This window comes from Electrophorus electricus, chromosome 1 (genome assembly GCF_041902795.1).
Source record: "Electrophorus electricus isolate QZ-2024a chromosome 1, ASM4190279v1, whole genome shotgun sequence".
Taxonomy (NCBI): Eukaryota; Metazoa; Chordata; class Actinopteri; order Gymnotiformes; family Gymnotidae; genus Electrophorus; species Electrophorus electricus.
In genome coordinates this window covers 32570876-32589358 of record NC_137497.1, presented here as the reverse complement: position 1 = coordinate 32589358, position 18483 = coordinate 32570876, and the positions used below count along the sequence as shown (strand labels likewise).

General features: G+C 43.8%; 2 protein-coding genes across 3 annotated transcripts in view; one reads left to right on the top strand and one right to left on the bottom strand.

The window, feature by feature from the left end:
• The window catches only part of cdh17 (cadherin 17, LI cadherin (liver-intestine)), a 16099-nt gene extending 11541 nt beyond the window's left edge, over positions 1 to 4558 (top strand). Inside the window, exons 12-19 of the mRNA XM_035525904.2 lie at positions 1 to 24; positions 130 to 321; positions 459 to 703; positions 1001 to 1131; positions 1701 to 1925; positions 2833 to 2943; positions 3179 to 3295; positions 3548 to 4558. The exon at positions 1 to 24 is cut by the window's left edge and continues 53 nt beyond it. Coding sequence (XP_035381797.1) covers positions 1 to 24; positions 130 to 321; positions 459 to 703; positions 1001 to 1131; positions 1701 to 1925; positions 2833 to 2943; positions 3179 to 3295; positions 3548 to 3657 — 1155 coding nt within the window. The 3' untranslated portion in view covers positions 3658 to 4558. The remainder of the gene's footprint in view (positions 25 to 129; positions 322 to 458; positions 704 to 1000; positions 1132 to 1700; positions 1926 to 2832; positions 2944 to 3178; positions 3296 to 3547) is intronic.
• Positions 4559 to 12244: 7686 nt separating this feature from the next.
• pdp1 (pyruvate dehydrogenase phosphatase catalytic subunit 1) lies at positions 12245 to 17508 on the bottom strand. 2 transcript variants are annotated; one of them, XM_027001184.3, is made up of 2 exons: positions 17357 to 17508; positions 12245 to 16115 (listed from the first exon to the last, which is right to left on the bottom strand). In XM_027001184.3, exon 2 carries the CDS (start codon positions 16071 to 16073, stop codon positions 14529 to 14531), a length of 1545 nt encoding a protein of 514 aa, XP_026856985.2. In that variant the 5' UTR covers positions 16074 to 16115; positions 17357 to 17508; the 3' UTR covers positions 12245 to 14528. The 2 variants fall into 2 exon arrangements, with proteins under 2 accessions (XP_026856985.2, XP_026856986.2); XM_027001185.2 differs by lacking the exon at positions 17357 to 17508 and adding an exon at positions 16728 to 17350.
• Between the last annotated feature and the right edge of the window lie 975 nt (positions 17509 to 18483).

Below are 18483 nucleotides of genomic sequence, written 5' to 3'. Positions count from 1 at the left end.
GTCCCCATCTTTGAGAGGAATGATGTAAGTACCACACCTTCTTTGTTCTTGCTTTTTTCAGTTGTCTGTTTATTTAATGCGTTTATTTAATGTGTCCCAATTGGCTGTGCTTGTTTGACCCCGGTGCAGTATGGGAGATACAGTGTTCCGGAGCTAGCTGAGCTGGGAACCACTCTCCTCAGGGTTAATGCTACGGATGCTGATGACCCAGGAACAGGTAGCTCCAGGGTGGAGTACCACATAACTGCGGGAGACCCGAACGGAGTGTTTGCCATAGAGGTGGATGAGGCAACGGGTGAAGGCAGGCTGTACATCGCACAGGCAGGGAGACGGCGCACGCGTCCCAGATCAACACACCCCACTGGATGATAAGACTGCTTTAACCGCAGTGCTCTGTTTTCTTTCTCTCCGGCTCGCTCTCTCTCTCCCTCTCCCTCTCTCTCTGCTCTCTTCTTCAGCCTTTGGATTACGAGGTTCAGTCTATCTATGAACTCCAGATCGACGCCCGTAATCCTGAGCCTCTAATCCAGGGAGTTGAGTATGACGCTCGCTCCACCGCTGTTGCCGTCATAGAACTGGTGGATGTGGATGAGCCGCCGGTGTTTAATGTGGACATCCTGAACATCAACGTCCCGGAAAATCTCACTGTAGGAACCGCCATCCTGACAGTTGATGCCAAAGACCCAGAGGGACAGAAAATCATGTAAAATGCCTTTTTTTTTTTTTTTTTTTGCGATGTCAGTAAAAATCTTGGTGATGTTAACTCAAAGCAAAGTTTTGGTGACGCAAACACTTTCAGTACTGAATGCACACTTTAGGTGAAGTCGACTCAGTACTAAACGCAGTTGAGGTGCTGCTAAATCTTTCGGTACTGAACGCACAGTTTAATTGACACTGACTCAGCACTAAACTCAGTCGAGGTAGCGTTAGCTCTTTAATTATTGAGTGTGTGTTAAGGGGACGGCACATCAGCCTTCTGTTTGCGTGCTCTGCGTGCCAGGTTCAAGTTGGAGGGAGACGACCACGGCTGGCTCGAGGTCGACGCGGACTCTGGGGAGCTGAGGACCAAAGCGGCCCTGGACAGAGAGCTGGCGGAGCATCTTACAGTCCGAGTCATCGTCTACGAGACAGGTGCGTACAGCATTAGCCAAGCAACTGACAGAGGAGAGACCGTTAACCTTTGCGCTAGGCTGACCTTAAAAGACTCGTGACATCCTAAAGTCGCGGTTCGTTCAAAACCCATTTTGTGTCTATGAGGGAATGAAAGATGGTGCATTTTTTTTTGCTTAGCTTGAATGTCCTTTGTGAAATTCCATGACGCACATTCCTACAGATATTTTTAAAAGCCGCTACATAACAGCTAGTTTAAACCTCACAATATAATGGGCGGAAAAGTGTGCTAGCCGTGCTGTAATATCTGACGACAGCAGTTATTTAACTGTACCTCTAACATCCCACTAGCTACCTAGATGGGAAGCAAAAACAGCACTGCCTTTACTTTAAGGTGGTGCTAACGATATTTTTGGCAGGAAAAAAAAAAAGCAAATATAAAACATTTTAAACAATGTTCAGGGTTTCCATCATTTACTTTGTGTCATTTCTTTCCTAACTGTCGTGCAAAAGCAATTTATCACTTGAGGTTTATTACATAATCGTCTCCATCCACGGATTTAATCAGAATGTGTTTCTTTCCCTGTCAGAGGGTCAGAACCAGGCAATGGAGAAGGAGGTATCCATCCACCTGACGGACGTGAACGACAACTTCCCCAAGCTGCAGCAGTCTAAGGGATTCATATGCGTGAAGAAGCCAGAGCCCCTGCTGCTGACTGCTGAGGACGCCGACGGCCCAGCCTTCGGAGAGCCCTTCACGTTCACCCTGCCGACGGCACACAAGTCCCCCAACTGGGAGATCGCGCCAGTGGATGGTGGGCGGGGCCTTTAGCGCACCTAGCTAAGACTAAGCTAGCAAGCTAAGTTATAACACTATAGCTGACAGCAATGCTGGGGGGGCAGACTACACAACAATTTTGTCTCTCATAAATGGCACTGTGTCAGATTAGGTGATCACAGTAGCATAAATTCGTGCAGTGTCTTGGTCAGGAGATTGGCAAGCATCGTTCACGTCGAGCGCCCAAGTTCGTAGGGGAGGATGGTCAAGTAATCGTCAGTCATTGCTATATGAAATGTTATGTTTAATGCTGGCGGTTTAGTGTTGAGAAAAGAAAAAGAAAAGAAAGAATTGTCATTGTCATGGATCTGGTCCTGTGTGTCACAAAGAGGACAATACAGTCTGTCTTTCCCTCAAAGAGTACTTGAAGTAATAAATGTGTTAACATGTCAAGAACATTACATACATGTAGCTACCAGGTTCACTGTAAACAGGAGGTCTCATGTAGGAAAAAAAAGAAGGTTTTTTAGTAACTCAAGTAAATGAAGATACAAAGATATCAGGTGGTTTCACAGTCACTATAACTGAAGTCAACAGCAACAGCAGCGTCTCTTTCTCCTATTGGTTCTACTGTCATCCTATCGGTCAGTGGAAAGGAACATGTGGTTGTCACACTAGCCAGGAAAATACAGATAATTCTGACGTGCCAGACTGTCGGGTCGTGGGGCACCGCTGTTCTTCGATTACGTCACACTTGATTAAGACCCACTCCTAATTCCGGACGCTCATAATCTGCTTTTATTTTTTCCCGCCGTGACAAAATCGTGTGTAAATCAGGCTGAATTCTTATAGACCGATCCCATCATTAGAATAGAAGAAGGCCTTGTCAGGGCCGTCAGACTGGACCTGTGGAACTGAAAACACTGTTGTTTGGTATGTTGTAGGTACCTCAGCTAAGCTTTCTCTAAAGAAGAAGCCCTCCAGAGACCACACCTATATGATCCCCATCAACGTCAAGGACAGCGCAGGCATGGGTGTCACTCAGAAGATTGAGGGTAAAGCGAGTGTGTTTATTACTGCCCCTGTCTTTCACGGGCTGCATGACGCGTTTGCGTGTGTGAGTGTTGGGATTTATCTCTGCTCTCTCTCCATTTCTGTCTGTTTCTCCCTGTCTCTTCCTCTCTCACCTCCTCCCTCTATCTCTCTGTCTGTCTCTCTTTCTCCCTATCCCTTCCTCTCCGAACTCTCTCTGTCTCTCTTGTCCTCTCTCTCTCTCTCTCTCTTTCTCAGTGCGAGTGTGTAACTGTACTGAATTGGGATACTGTTATGTGGAACCACAGTCTCACGCTTGGAAGTATGGTACATCCACCACCATTGGCATTCTAGGAGGAGTCGTCGGATTTATCAGTAAGATGCAAAACATTAAAACCATGTAACTGCGGTGCAGTGTGTACATGTGGTGGGCACTAGTAAATTTCAGTCACACAGCATTTGCTGTTTTGTCTCTGGAACAGTTCCAGTGTCCAGTCTCGTACACACTACACCACACACTGCGTCATGCCCAAACTTTCCACGAACGTAAAACTTACCTTTAGAAAGCTTAACGTTAGTCCGCCAGTCAGGTAGACACGATGATTAATATATTTTAACGCTTTGCAGTTCTGTTCCTGATCTTTGTAATTTACCGCACCAAGAAGAAGGATAAGAAGAGGAAGCAGACCAGCCCGGCCGATGGGGAAGCCAGCGTCATGCTGCCGCACCACACTTAGCCCTCAGCCGCGCGGGCACACGTGGACCCGCTTGCTGGCACAGCGTCCACGCTGCCTCCCTCTCCGTTTCCCATTTCCCTCCCCTCCAAAGTTCATGGAAGAGACTCTGCTCATTTTAAGCTCATTGTGCTTTTGCGCATTCTTACTGTCAAATAATATCAGTGTGTGGCGTTTTTTTCATCACTACTGTAGCTCATTCTGTTTGGGGGGAATACCCACTGTGACTGAGGTTTGGTCAAAGCAGACTGGACTCAGATGATTGTTAGGTCCTTGATAAATGAATTTTATAGGTTAAAGCAAAGGACGTATTAAACTGACAATGTCACAGTGTCCTACGCTGAGTAACGTCTCAGACAAATTACACCTTCATTTAGCACTTGCCGCCCACTAAGTGTTCAGGCAGCTCATAGAACAAATGCTTGGGGAAAAAATGAAATACAAATTACCCGATGTAATTATGCTTTTTAATTAACGGTTTATCCTCTCTCCATTAAATCATGTCTCATTCCATTTCCACCGCACAGCCTGTTCCCAAATCACACCCCTTCCTGCCCAGACCCCACCCCTTCCTGTCCCGACCCGCCTCGCCTACTCTGCAGTGGGGGGCCTGTGATGTCACTGCTGATTTAGTTTGGTGATTTTCTGAGTGTGAGTGGCGCATATTTGCAGGGCTACGCAGAATCGTGTGCTGTTGGTGTGGATGTGACCAGTGCTATACTGTAATGTGTGATAAATTCATATATTTATTCTCATAATCTATAATCATTTTAAAGTGTTTGAAATTCTTGCAAAGCTTTTTGTCCAAAGAGTTCACTAGTTCAGGGTAGAATTGCTAATCCAGAATGGAAAGCCAACATGAACATGTATCATTCTGTTAATAAATATCCATTTTGACATAGAAGATGTATTAATATTATGTTTGTCAAAGTCAAAATCAAAGCCGACTCTATTGTCATTATTGTCACAATAATCACAGTAAGCCACCAGGTAAAAAGTTTAGGTAGATCTAACCCCCAACCCCCCCCCCAAAAAAAATCCCTGTAGTTTCTCATTTTTAATAATGGTTTTTGATAATGCTGCAAATGTGTACCTTGGTGAACCTCTTAGCGCGGTAATACACCCAGGCAGCTCAGGACGCATGAAACCCGCCCATCCCATCTGTCCCTTCCAGCCATTTATTACGTCTTGGCAAGAATAAAGGTTATAAAAGCACTGTGATTAGCTATGTGTTGGGACATATCCGTTTTGATAAAGAAATCAAGATACGCAGATTTCAAGCAATGAAAAGGTCAAATGTTAAAAGCCATGAACTTTGAACTGCCTTTTAACAATGACTGACGCATCGGTCGTTTCTTGGCAACACGTTCCAAAACATCTTCACGCGAACACTACATGCGCGCGGGAGAGGGGGAGTGGAGACGTGAGCTCAGCACAGTAGATACGCTGGAGATTTTCCAACTGAAAACATAATAAATTAATGTTTTCGATGAATGTTCGTGTTTAATATTTAACGCCTAAAAATGTTTTTGTAGGACCCCCTATCGGGCTAGACTAGAGGCTCTGAGTGAAGTAAGTTTTTCATCCATCTCGTTTATATTTCCACATGATTCAGGTCCACCTGAAAAGGACAAACGACGTGGAGTGGCGCAGAGATTTCAACCTTCAGAATTTGGACCGTTGCTTGGCTCGCCCGGCGTGTGTATCCATGCACAGATGACCAACAGATATAAGCAGTACTAAAAGCAAATACAGGTTAAAATTCATTGCCTGTTTGGCGTTTGTTTCTTTACAAGGCAACGACCACCACGCGCTTTGTATATTTCACTCTTACTCCCGTCGTGTCATTACGCATAAACATAGTGGATGGAAACGCGACTTCATTAGGCTTTCATCTGCTTGCAAACTCCCATTTTAAGCTCGAAAATTTGTATGTAGTGATGTGGTGGGCTTATACCGTTGGCGAACTCAAACTCTAACTGACCCTTTTTTTGAAAGGTGAACGTGCGTATATCGGCTCTTGAAGCAGCTAGTGACAGCTAACCTAGCTGGTATGAACGTTAGTGGTATACATAATCATTTAATGCTCATGGCAGCTGAAGGCAGCAACAAACACCTCTTTGCCTATAAATAGTTAACCTTCCCAAATATAGTTTATGTTTAGGTAAGTAAAATAGCACCCTGGACAAATAACATCGACGAATGTTTTTTGTTAGCTAGGGGACTTTGATGGATAAACGAAATACATTTTATTTACAGCCTTGTTGTTGTTGTTGTTGTTGTTGTTGTTGTTGTTATGCAGTAAAAAGGGGTTAATGTAAGCTCGAAGCAGAGAAGTTTACAAGCTAATAAACCTATAGGAACCGTGACATTTTTCTGTGGCTAGACAACTGAATTTTCTTAAATCATAGATGCACCTATCAATATTCTATTCCATATATTTGGCAACGTGGGAAAAACTAGGAAGGCAGTGTTGTCTTATTTAATACAGGTCTGTGACTGGTAATGAGAGTTTGGTGTCAGATCTGTTTCAATTCTTTATGATTTCACTGTGTAGGATTTCTGTCTGGAGACCATCTAGCAGAAGAACAGAACTGCACTAAAAGCACAAATAATCTGTCCCATTATTAATCTGCAGCATTGATCTGATGTAAACTAGAGTTATAATCCCCAGCAATCTAGAGTTATCCTAAATCCTTGGTGCTTAATTCACAAGCACACACCCAGATAAACAATTACACTGAAAGGGTAGGAGAAATGCCTGACTGACTCTGGGGTATATAGTAATAGACTGAAAATGATAATGGATTGGATATTATTTTAGGTGCGCTGCAGGTACGGGGCAATCCATTCCTGTTAAAATCAGTAATATAAACATTTGAATCCCCCCCCCCCCCCCAATCAGCACCAGAAATCACTGCTTCCTGCAGTCTGGTAATCACTACCAAAAGTTAGACCTAATGAATTACAGCATGTACCACTGTCTTTTAAAAGCATTCTATGTACATCCAAATGTCTTTGATCTTCTTAGGATATAATGTTATGGTGGGTAATGCAGACAGCCCAGTCCAAGTCCTTCACTTAACTTCCCTGAACTGAGGAAGCACACTTCAACCGAGTGTCCCTCACTACTAAGTGAGCATCCCTGGTGCCTAATGTAGGTTTGAAAAGGTTCCACTGCAGATCAGTTTTCGGTGTGCAACAGACTGGGAATCATCTATGAAGGCCTATAGTTATAAATCTTTAATATAAATTCAATAAATCCATCTGGGTCTTAATTTGTAAAGACCCACTTGGTTAATTAGGATGAAGGATTAACTGGTTCTTTGGCATCCAGAAGTGAAGGATGATGATGATGATGATGATGATGATGATGATGACAGTGATTAAGTGAGTTTGATTTTACACATACACATATATGATGATGTCATTGACAGTGATTAAGAGCACAATTATTATTTTAGGGCATCTGCTGATTCACAATCTAATCCTTTCAAGTTAATGAGAGACATGTTTATAAGAGAGACACATTTATAAGAAACATATATAACAGACATGCCATAGTAGTACTTATTGCAGGGTATTGTTTATTATGTTGTTTAACAAACTCTAGCACTTATTGTTTATAGCACTTATCATTGTTTAAGATAGACCTTATGTATTTTGTACTTATAGGTATCAGCATTGATCCCTGTATTTCCACAGTATTCTAGTTCATTGGTATGTTGGACTCTAACCTACTGTAACGTACTAGGTTGTATTCTGTGAGTAAATGACAAAGCACTTTTGTAAGTCGCTCTGGATAAGAGCGTCTGCTAAATGCCGTAAATGTAAACGTTTATGAGAGGCACATATATGTCAGACATGTTTATGACAGACACATTTATGAGAAACATATATGACAGACATGTTGGTGAGAGACACATTTATGAGAAACACATATATGACAGACACATTTATGAGAGACACATATGACAGACATGTTGGTGAGAGACACATCTATGAGAGACACATATGAGAGACATGTTGGTGAGAGACACATTTATGAGAGACACATATGTGACACATGAGAGATGTGTTGGTGAGATACATCTATGAGAGACGTGTTGGTGAGAGATACATCTATGAGAGACACATATATGACAGACATGTTGGTGAGAGATACATCTATGAGAGACATATATGACAGACATGTTGGTGAGAGACACATTTATGAGAGACATATGAGAGACGTGTTGGTGAGACATTTGATGACTTTTACCGTCATCACTAGAATATCAGTGGACATTTTGGATAGTCAACTGATCATCATGTCCCATAATTACCAGCTCATCCGGTTTCTTCCAGTCTTTCCCAAAGCCATCCAGCTTCATCTAAGTGCTTTTGGGTTACTGGCACAGATGACAGTTTGAATGAAACTGCAAAATGAGGGTTCGCTTAACATTCTCTTCCAAAGTCTTCTCTTTTATAAAAATGGCCTTGTCCCTGAGGTTGTTTTGTCAAACACTTCATAATTATTAGGTCCTTGATAAATGAATTGTAATAGGATAAAGCAAGGGGCGTTTTAAACTGACAAAGCCATGGCGTCCTATGCTGAGTAACGTCAGCACTTGCCACCCACTAAGAATTCAGGCAGCTATTAGAACAAATGCTTGGGAAAAAATTAAATACAAATGACCCGATGTAATTAGTCGCTTTCAATAATGTTCCAACTGCTCTCCATCAAATCATGTCTCAGTTCATTTCCCCTGCACGCTCCCTCCCCAAATCGCACACCCACTTTTCTGATTGGCTTTCTCCCCAATCTTTCTGATTGGCTCTGCCCTGTCCCTCTCTCTGATTGGTCTTACCTGCTTCCTCTCCTTGTCTGACCTTGCCCTGGGCTGTATGAAGGGACAAACATATGGGCAGAGGTGGGAAGACCATCTTAAATCCCTGCTTAAGGAAATGTTTTGTGAACTCATTGAAATACTGAGTCAAATAGAAGTACAACTTGTCCAGAATGCAGCAGCATGACTGGTCTTCAATCTTCCGAAGTTCACACGTTACTCCACTGCTGTGCTCCCTTCATTGGCTCCCTGTAGCTGCAGGCACAGATTTAAAACCTTGATGCTTGCCTACAAAGCCAAAAATGGACCAGCCCCTTCATACATGAGGTCAATGGTCAAAGCCCGATCCGTACCTCGAGTACTTCGAACCTCAAGTACGGCTTGGCTTGAAATACCTTACTTCAGGTCTCATGAACGACAAGCATCAAGACTATTTTCTGTCCTGGCTCCAAGATGGTGGAATGAACTCCCACTTGCTGTCCGGACAGCAGAGTCCCTTGCAGTCTTCAAATGAAGACTGAAGACCCATCTATTTGCAGAATATTTAAAGGACAACTGACACTGCTCCCTTATTGACTGACTAATTTAGTACTTATTGTAGGGCACTGTTTATGTTGTTTAACAAACTCTAGCACTTATTGTTTATAGAACTTATCATTGTTTAAGATAGACTTTATGTATTTTGCACTTCTAGGTATCAGCATTCATCCCTGTATTCTACAGTATTCTAGTTCATTGGTATGTTTAATTCTAACCTACTGAACTGTACTTGGATATATTCTATGAGTAAATGACAAAGCATTTTTGTAAGTCACTCTGGATAACAGTGTCTGCTAAATGCCGTAAATGTAACCGGTTGCCTACCAGTACAACTTGAGTGGAAGTTTAAAAAAAAAAAAGCTCAAGAAGAGAAATGCTGAAATTAGAATTTCAGTACAATTTATAATATAAACATCATCTATCAGAATAGAATATGAAGTTTATGTGCTGTTGTTTTTGTATACTGGTCTAAAATAACATAATGTTCAAAAATGAGCGATCTGGCCAACAGCAAAGCAGTCAAGGTGCTCTTACTAATAGAACATCAACAAATGAAACATAAATCTAATTAATGCATCCATGTAAATGACTAAAATGTAACTGAGTAAAAGGAACATTTCTTTACTCATACACAACATAATTTAAACTTTTTATGAGATAAACATGCTCACAATAATACAAATTCACCAAAATGACATTCAGCAGTGAGGGAGAATGATGATGATGATGGTGATGATGATGATGACTTAAGTACATGAAACTGATTATCCCCCACTTCTGCCTGTGCACAATGAGGGACCTTGTTACTAATGAAAAGATGCCGAGACCGATAGCTGAAAGACGCTTGCAGAACAACAAGCAAATACAGGAAACGGAAAAGAACACAGATTCACACACTAAACCATGATGTGGCCCAGCATTCTGAGATCACCTAATCTATTAGACACACTATTACATTCTCACAACCAACATTCTCTCTCTCTCACTCACTCACTCACTCACTCACTCACACACACACACACACACACACACACACACACACACACACACACACACACACACACACACACACACACACACACACACACACAAACTTCCCTGTTGCTCTGAAGGTTGACAGCACTGTTTAGCTCTACCACTAGACAGGGCAGGTCCGGTAAAACTTTATGATCTGGCTAATACTGGGCAAAAGTAGAGTTGTGATACATTGGCCTTTTGTAAGGAAATAAGCAAGCTGAATATAAAGATATAAGCAAGCTGGAATATTATGTAAAAATGCAAATCAACTCCAATATTTATTATGCGCTATAGCAATCCTGTTGAGTAGTAGACATTCCCTCTTCTTGAATATAAGAACATATTTCTAATCTTTGTCTTAACTCAGACTTCGCCTGTTTTATTTGGTTATGGCAATGTTCTTCAGTGTAATGATAACATTAACATGCAACACAAATTTAGACTGATTTTGTTGTTTTTACTTATCAGTTCCTGCCTAGTCCTACACTACAATAACTGCTGCATTAATAGCCCTTCAAGGAAGAGATACATTGATTTACCCCATTAGAACCTTATAAATCCACGCAGTCCTACGGTAGGATCTCCAACCCTCCTTCCGGAGAGCCCGTGTTGATTGCAGCAAGATGGCGCCCTCAGGCGGCCACATATATGCACTGCAGCACGTCATTAACGACAGTCAGCGTTTTTGTTGTTGCATATTGGATTTGAAACGGAATGAACATGAAGTTAATAAGTACAGAATGTCAGCTTCAGGAGTCCTGTTCTTTAAAAAAAACAACAACAACATATCCCGTACATTTCCGTTTCAGTAGCACCTATTTTATTCTTTATCGTATAACTTTCTGTGAGCCACATAGTAAGCTTGGCTGGGCTAATAAGAAACACAATCACTCCCAGTGCACAGCTTGACTTTCCAGACCAAAGATGACCAGTCTGATCGTGTCCCAGACACCCCGCGTGAGCCTATGACACTGATGTCATTTCTATTCTCTCTGAAGACACACGTCACCACCTGCTCCTCAGCCTACAGCAGGATGAGTGTGTGTGTGTGTGTCTGTCAGTCACGTCTAGCTGTAACGGGTCGCAGCCAGAACGGTCCTCTCGGGACTGTATGTTCTGTACGCTTCACAGAGGGAAGCCTGTACCAGTGCAGCAGTCTGGTGTACGAATGTGAAATAAACCAGAGCCGATCTCTAAGGGCCAACATCAGGAAAAGTAACATCTTTAACATTAAATTTACTTTAAATATACTCGAGTATACACTTGTTAGAACAGTTACATAAATTCTTCTATCCAATATTTGCTCTTAAAAAAAAAGCAACAGTATATGTCCGCAAAGTCAGTATTTTAAACAAATGGAGTAAATGTCACCGGCCCTACGCCCTTCCCAACCCAGGCAGGCAGTGCAGACGACCCCCGCAGGTCTCCTGGGCCCGTTTTACACTCAGCTTCCCTGCTACTCAGCCCATGGGCCACAATCTGCTTGGTCTGTCAGTACAGCACTGCCGAACGGCCATGAGGCTAAACGCACTACCAGCTGACACTACATGCACGCATGTAAAATGTGGGGGGTGGATTTTAGGATTCATTAATAGTATTGAATACAAGACGAGCCACACCTCCATCTAGTGGTGATTGTAGTTCAAATCTGGTCATATGTAACCTTCACAACCAGCGTCAATGGATATTCTAGTGTCACCTGTCGTTTGGCCAACCGGTATGCTATAACATTACCTCATAGCCAGCCTCCAAGTAAAAGCGGAACAACTGAATTAAAAGGACATTCAAACACAGCAAACACTATTGACGTAACATTCCTGGTCCTCAAGTCATAGTTATAGGACTAATATCTGGTTCACTGTTGGGTAACAGAACCTCACAGTAAATAAGAATTCTTTAAGCAGCTGTAAAGTGACTTCCTTAATGATGAAGCACTGTGCCCACGTCTATGTGAAATAAACCCAAGCTCAAAGGCACGGTCAACTAGGGCTGATGGCGTACAGCATTAATTAGACTGTGACGTTTGCCAGATTCAGCTGTTAATGTTCATCTCTTATCCAACCAGACTAGTCTGGCAGTATTCCGTACACCCCCCCACCAAACTCTCATTGCTGACCAGGACACACCCAAATTCAGCCACCATCACACATGCATACTGTATTGTTTCATCATCAAATACATAAAAAAAACAAAAAACTAAAAAAGACCATGACATTTGTTTTATTAAAACTTTTATACAAAATACAAGAGTTCCCAAACACATTCATACACTAGTACATATGGGAATAATGTTAAATATACCAGTTGCAAGTAAATATTTTATATTCAACACTTCAAACTCATTAAAGGTGAATAAATGACCTTCAAGTATTAAGCACTGTTTATGATAAATATAACTATGTACACGTTCTTTAGTAACTGCTTCTCAAACAGCCTCAACTAGTACTGTTTACAAGGTAAATATGCTCAGCAAATCCATAAGAGGGGACAGACACAGACACACACAAGAAATATTCTGTTTGTGTACATGAATCTTTGCCTTATTTACCCATGTCTAGCTCCAAATTTGCAGTAATGGATGTAGTAGGACATGACCAGTAAAGTCATGCAAATGAATTTTAAAATATATTAAAAAAAAAAAAAAAGTTATATATCAAGTTTCCACTTCCTCCTTGTTAAATATTTACCTCCAACCACCAGTCTGACCTTTTGCATCCTTCATGTCGTGGAAAACCACATATTTGCCAAGACATTTGTAGTCAATTAAAGCGGTTCAACTTATATTGGAACTGTGTGCTTACTGCAGAATGGCAAGGCTTATACTACCAGCTGAAATTCAAGGCCACTCCCCCTCAGGCTACAACAAACAGGCATGGCTGGAAGACACATTGCCATTACAGACATTCATGAGAACCCATCCATCAAACCATCTGATTTATTTCAGAACTGAACTGAAAGCACGATGCAGACATGCTTGAGACCTTCAGCGGTGCCTCACGCAGAGTAGGCCTACACACCGCAAGAGAGACACAGCTCCCCTCTGTGTCTGCACTAGTAGGACTCGTAAATGCCTGTCAAACAGCCTCATAGAGAACAAGTTAACAGACTTGCAGAATTATTCTCATCAGTCACAAAAAACAACAACAACAACAAAAAAAGGTCCAAAGTCATGGACATTTTACTGCACGCACACACTCCCCATCTGCTACTCCACATGTGTAGGGCCAATCCAAAGTAACATGTCAGCACTGTGGGCACATTTCCAAAGGAGTCACGACGTTTAGGTCAAAGGGACAGCGGTGCTACCATTCCTAGTGAGGAGCTTGAAAATCTGACTTTTACCCCCAAGAGTGCAGCCCACCACTACGTTAATACAGTTAACTGTTAAAATATACGAGTTCAAGTCATAAAGATATTGTCATGTACACCACCGCATTATATTATTTTCTGTGATCTAGCGGTTTTTGTAAATTCAGCTCCTAAAATCCAACTACTTGTGTCAATATGTTTTATGTGACCATCCAGAAGAGATTTAACACCATTAAGACAAATCTTTGGCTATAGGTTAACTCTGCAGGTTCATCTGTAACAGTAAAAGCATCCATACTGTGCAGTTTCCGTTAGACGTTTCTAAATATAACCACATGTCCAAGATGCACACACACCAACACACTCAGCATTCTTCTGAAACCCCTCTGAAACCTGAAATTCTCTTTACTGACTATACTACCAACTGAAATATCTTCATGAATTAAAATATAGGCTCTAAAAATAAAAATACATGTATTCAAATGAAAATATAGACTCTAACTGAAAATACTGTTCCAACAATCTCATCAGTCCTAAATTTGCTTGACTGAACAGTCACTTTCAGCAGGTGTGCTGGAGTTGTAAACTACAATAAGGCTGTGAGGAAAGTGAATGAATGACCTTAAAAACACCCTATGACCCATGGTCAAATGATCTTAAATATGAATAAAGATGCTGGTTAATGTGACCATTTACAGTTGTGTAAAATTCAACACTGTAAACAATTTTAGATGTTAGCCAATTAGCAAAAAGAAGGCCAGTTCTGGGCAGCTCCAGCACATACTGCAGTGTAGTTCTGACACATGACTATTCATTGGGCAACACAGGCTATAATGAAAAAAACCCCAGCCATACATTTCATTCAACACTGTAAACTAACCACGAGCATCCAAGGAGATGCAGAAAACATCAGTGAGACAGCTGCATCTGTGAAGCAATTCAAATCCAGTTTCAGTCTCTGCCTTTACGCCCTTCCCTCAACTATCGCAATGAGCACACACACACGCGTGTGCGCACACACAGAACCATAACTAGTATGCAGACTCAAGTACAAATGGGCTGGCATGCTGATTTGATTGTCAGTAGGTGTGCCAGTGGCGTGACTGTGGGAATGCCCTACATGGGCGTCGGACATGGCTGTGTGGTGTGTGCAAAGCCGCTAACGCAGTGTACTCGGGTCTATTGCGCCCCGATCACATGTGGGTTGAACTGCACTATAATAACTGTGATGTCATCGCGGTACATGCGCGCCAGTTCCTCGGGCAGGCTGAGCATCTTGGACAGCCTCTCATGGTCCACGGCACCAAACTCGTTGCTGCCGACAGCATGACGGATAAGGTGCGTGGCGGCGTTCTGGTCCTCGAACGTGGAGGAGATGCGCGCCTTGCGCTCCTGGAGCAGCCCCTGCATCTGGCCCAGGGTGACCCTGTAGCCGCCCACGCTGACGGGTTGCTGCTGGTGCACGCCGGTTAGGTGCTCACCCACGATGCGCACCACCTCCTGCCGGTGCAGTGTCTCCCACAGGCCGTCGGAGGCCAGAACGAGGAAGCGGTCCTGTGGCCGTAGCCGGTGCCGCCGCACCTCAGGCTCTGCTGTCAGGTACGGGGGCGTGTGGAAGTTGGGCGGGACGAACTTGGCGTGCTCATTGTTGTGCAGCTGGTCGGGGCCGGACTCCAGCACGCGCCGCTGCAGGTCGATGCTCCATTTGAACTTGACGTCCCCGAAGGCGCGGAAGGGCATGAGCAGGCCCAGGAGGCGCTCCTGCTTCACAACCGTGCGCGCCTCAGAGGGTGGGTGCTCCGCCCGCACGCGCCGCACCTCCTCCTCGTTCTGCGCGTTGTGGTCGTTGGAGAGCGTCAGCGCTGAGAAGGAGCCGTCAGGCTCCTGGATGCCCAGGACCGCCCGGCAGTCGCCCGTGTTGGCCACGTGCAGCTCGGCACCGTCCACATGCGCCATGCACGCCGTTGCCCCGGAGAACGCCACACGCAGCACCCAGTAGTGCAGGAAGGAGTTGGGGTCACCCACCTGCGCCTCCAGCGAGATGTCGCTGTCCAGCCGCTTGAAGGCGCTGAGCAGGGCCTCAGCGGTGTCCGGCCCCTCGCCCGGCGTGCTCAGGTCCAGCAGCTCCTGCCAGTATGTGCGTAGGCTGCTGAAGTAGAGGCGCGAGGCCTCGCGACTGAAGTAGTCATTGGGGTGCTTGTGCCACTGCAGCACGGGCTGCACGGGCCGCCCCGCCTCCACCGCACTCTCCAGCTCCGCCAGAGTCTCATGCTGCAGCATTGCCACGGCAGTGTAGTAGAAGAGCCTCTCGCTGAGTGCCTGGGCGCAGGCACAACCGGCGTGGCCGTCAAACACGCCAAAGAGCATGCCCCGCGTCTGCAGGCAGGTGGCCGCGCTCCGCCGGTCCTCGATGGGCGCATTGGCTGGGAGCTGGTTGCTGTCGAAACCCATGACCGAGCTCAAGTTCTTGCCGTCGAACTCTGGCACCTTGAAGCTGTACTCATTGGCCTTCAGGATGCTGTTCACCTGCGGGGGTGTCAGGTAGTAGGTGTGCCATGCCTGCGAGGTCCGGTACCCCCGCCACGTGTGCTGCTTTGGTCCAGAGTTCGCATCACACGGGTGACTGAACTGGCAGCAGGTTTGGCACAAAAATCTGGCACGTGGCCAAATTCGAGCGAGCTCCATGCCACGGATCACCTGGAAGAGCTGGGAGGCTGCAGCCATGGGAATGCAAGCCTTATGTGCCTCTCGACTCCGTCAGGGAACCTGCAGGAAACCACGTGAACGCAAGTTGTTAATGCCAAATAAACTGGCTGTCTCTTGGTGTAACAGCCTGCAGCTAAGAATACACTTCTAAAGAGGTGTCAAGAAGCACACTACAACACCAGAGCTATGCATCATATGTCAATAAGGCTTTAGTTACCATGGTGAAATTCAGGCACACTTAAAAATCTAAAAAGCTTTTTTTTTTTTTTTTTTTTTTTTTTTTTTTTTACATGAAACGTACAAAAATGACCTTTAAAATGTTTACTTAGCCTTCACGAATTCATTTGCTGCTGCCTGGCACCAAAAGGCCGTCCAACACTTCACGAGAATGAAGCCGCACGAATATTTTTAGCATTCTTACACTCAACCCATCATATCTGCCGTTACAAACTGGCATGCAACTACTGCACCCTTAACCGCACAATGTTCGTGACAGCTAACTTGCTAGATAAACGGCAGAGAAGGCTGATCTTTCAGTCACGACACACGAAGAAATGTTTAAAAAGGTAGAGATTATACTATATGCACGGATTTTTTTTAATCTAGCAACAAATTAAAGCAAAACTAGAGGAAGAAAGAAAAAAAAGATCCCACAGACGGTCACTTACAAACCTTGCTAAATTCAGTTGACGAGCTTGCAGAATATTGCTGTTATGAAATGAGTGAGACGTTAGCTCGCTTATATCAGTATAAACTGATACATCAGTACGTTGCAGATTAACGTTAAACAAAGAAAATGTGAAAAAAGAAGAGAAGCTGACTATACTTTTGTGGGGTTTTTTGTGGCTAGCTGACTAACGCCCCAAGCACAAATACTCTAACAAATACTCAAGCTAACTCTTGCTAGCTAACGGAGCTCCTCGGATTCGTCGGAAAGTTCTCCTGCGCGCTTGCTACAGGTACAGAGCCATCCATTCGTTGACTGCTAGCAGTAATCGCAGGCAACAAGCTGCCATATGGATTCAACATTTACATTTGAAACTGGGACATGCAGATAGCTAGCCAGCTGATCCGCACCCTGAATAGCTACGCTACTTTCCCAGGCTCCAGAACATTCAAGCCGTCGGACAGAAAGCCATACACGTAGCCAGGTAGCATAACTGTCTCGCTAGCTAGCGCGTATTACTGAGGGACTACTGCTGACCCAGGCAACGTTAAACCCTCGTCGTTCGGAAAGCGTTTATTTTGCGCACAACTGAGTTTGACCTTGTACGCACAGTGACCAGCACCCAGCGACTTACCTCCGTCCTAAGTATCACAGGTCTGGCCCGGGGACGTAACCCACCCTCCGTGTCTCGCCACGTTCGCTGGCAGCGAGCGTCGTAACGCTTACGCAGTCGGGGTTAACCCTTTGAGGTCAAGCGACAGCGTGCTTTCCCTCCACAATGAATTCAACGCAAATTCCGAATAGGTTCCCTAGCCAGATGTGAAATATGCCGTGGTAATGTCAGTGACGTCCCAACACTTTAATCAATCAAGCAAGCAAACAAGCATGCAATCACCATCTTTTAACTATCTTATACAACCCCCCCAAAGCCCTTTCCTGCCTAGATCGAACTTGCCGGAACCTTTTTACATGAGAAAAAATATTGGCGTGTTCAAATATAGCCAATGAGCAGAAAAGCAAAGTTTAAACAATGTTCACAGATAACATTTGAAGTGATGGTAAAAACTAAAGGAAAATACTCTATCATTTAGTTTTATACTGCATACCATTGACATGTAAATTGTGCTGGTTTGTCAATCTGAACAATGTGCTTGGGTGTGGAACAAAAGGGCAAAAAATGCACGACGTCACTTGAAGAAAAAAAAGAAGCAAAGATTAGCTTCTGTTTTGCTCTGCTTTGTCTGTTTAGGACCTACATGGTCTGGTTAGGGACTGATTTATATGGTTAAAACCTACTTATCTGAGTAGTGCCTTACCTAGTCTTGTTAATGCCTACATAGTCTGGTTTGGGACTCTATTTAGTATGGATCTGGCATTATATGAGATTATACACAATTGCTATTTTTTTAGGACTAGAGTGTACCTCTGCTACAATAACTCAGAGGACTTTGACTACCTACTGAACCACATAGGTGTGGTGATCCATTTATGATGACATATGACTTCACACTTTCTAGGTAGGGCTCCATAGCTCAATGGTTAGAGCACATATATAGTTTCATTGATAGATTTGATGTAATTGGGCCCATCCTTCATTTCTCCACATTTACATTTACAGCATTTAGCAGACGCTCTTATACAGAGCCACTTACAAAGGTGCTTTGTCATTGACTCATGGAATACACCCTTGCCAGTAGAGTAGGTTAGAGTCCAATAAGCCAATGAACTAGAATACTGTTGGAATTTGCTGATGCCTACAAA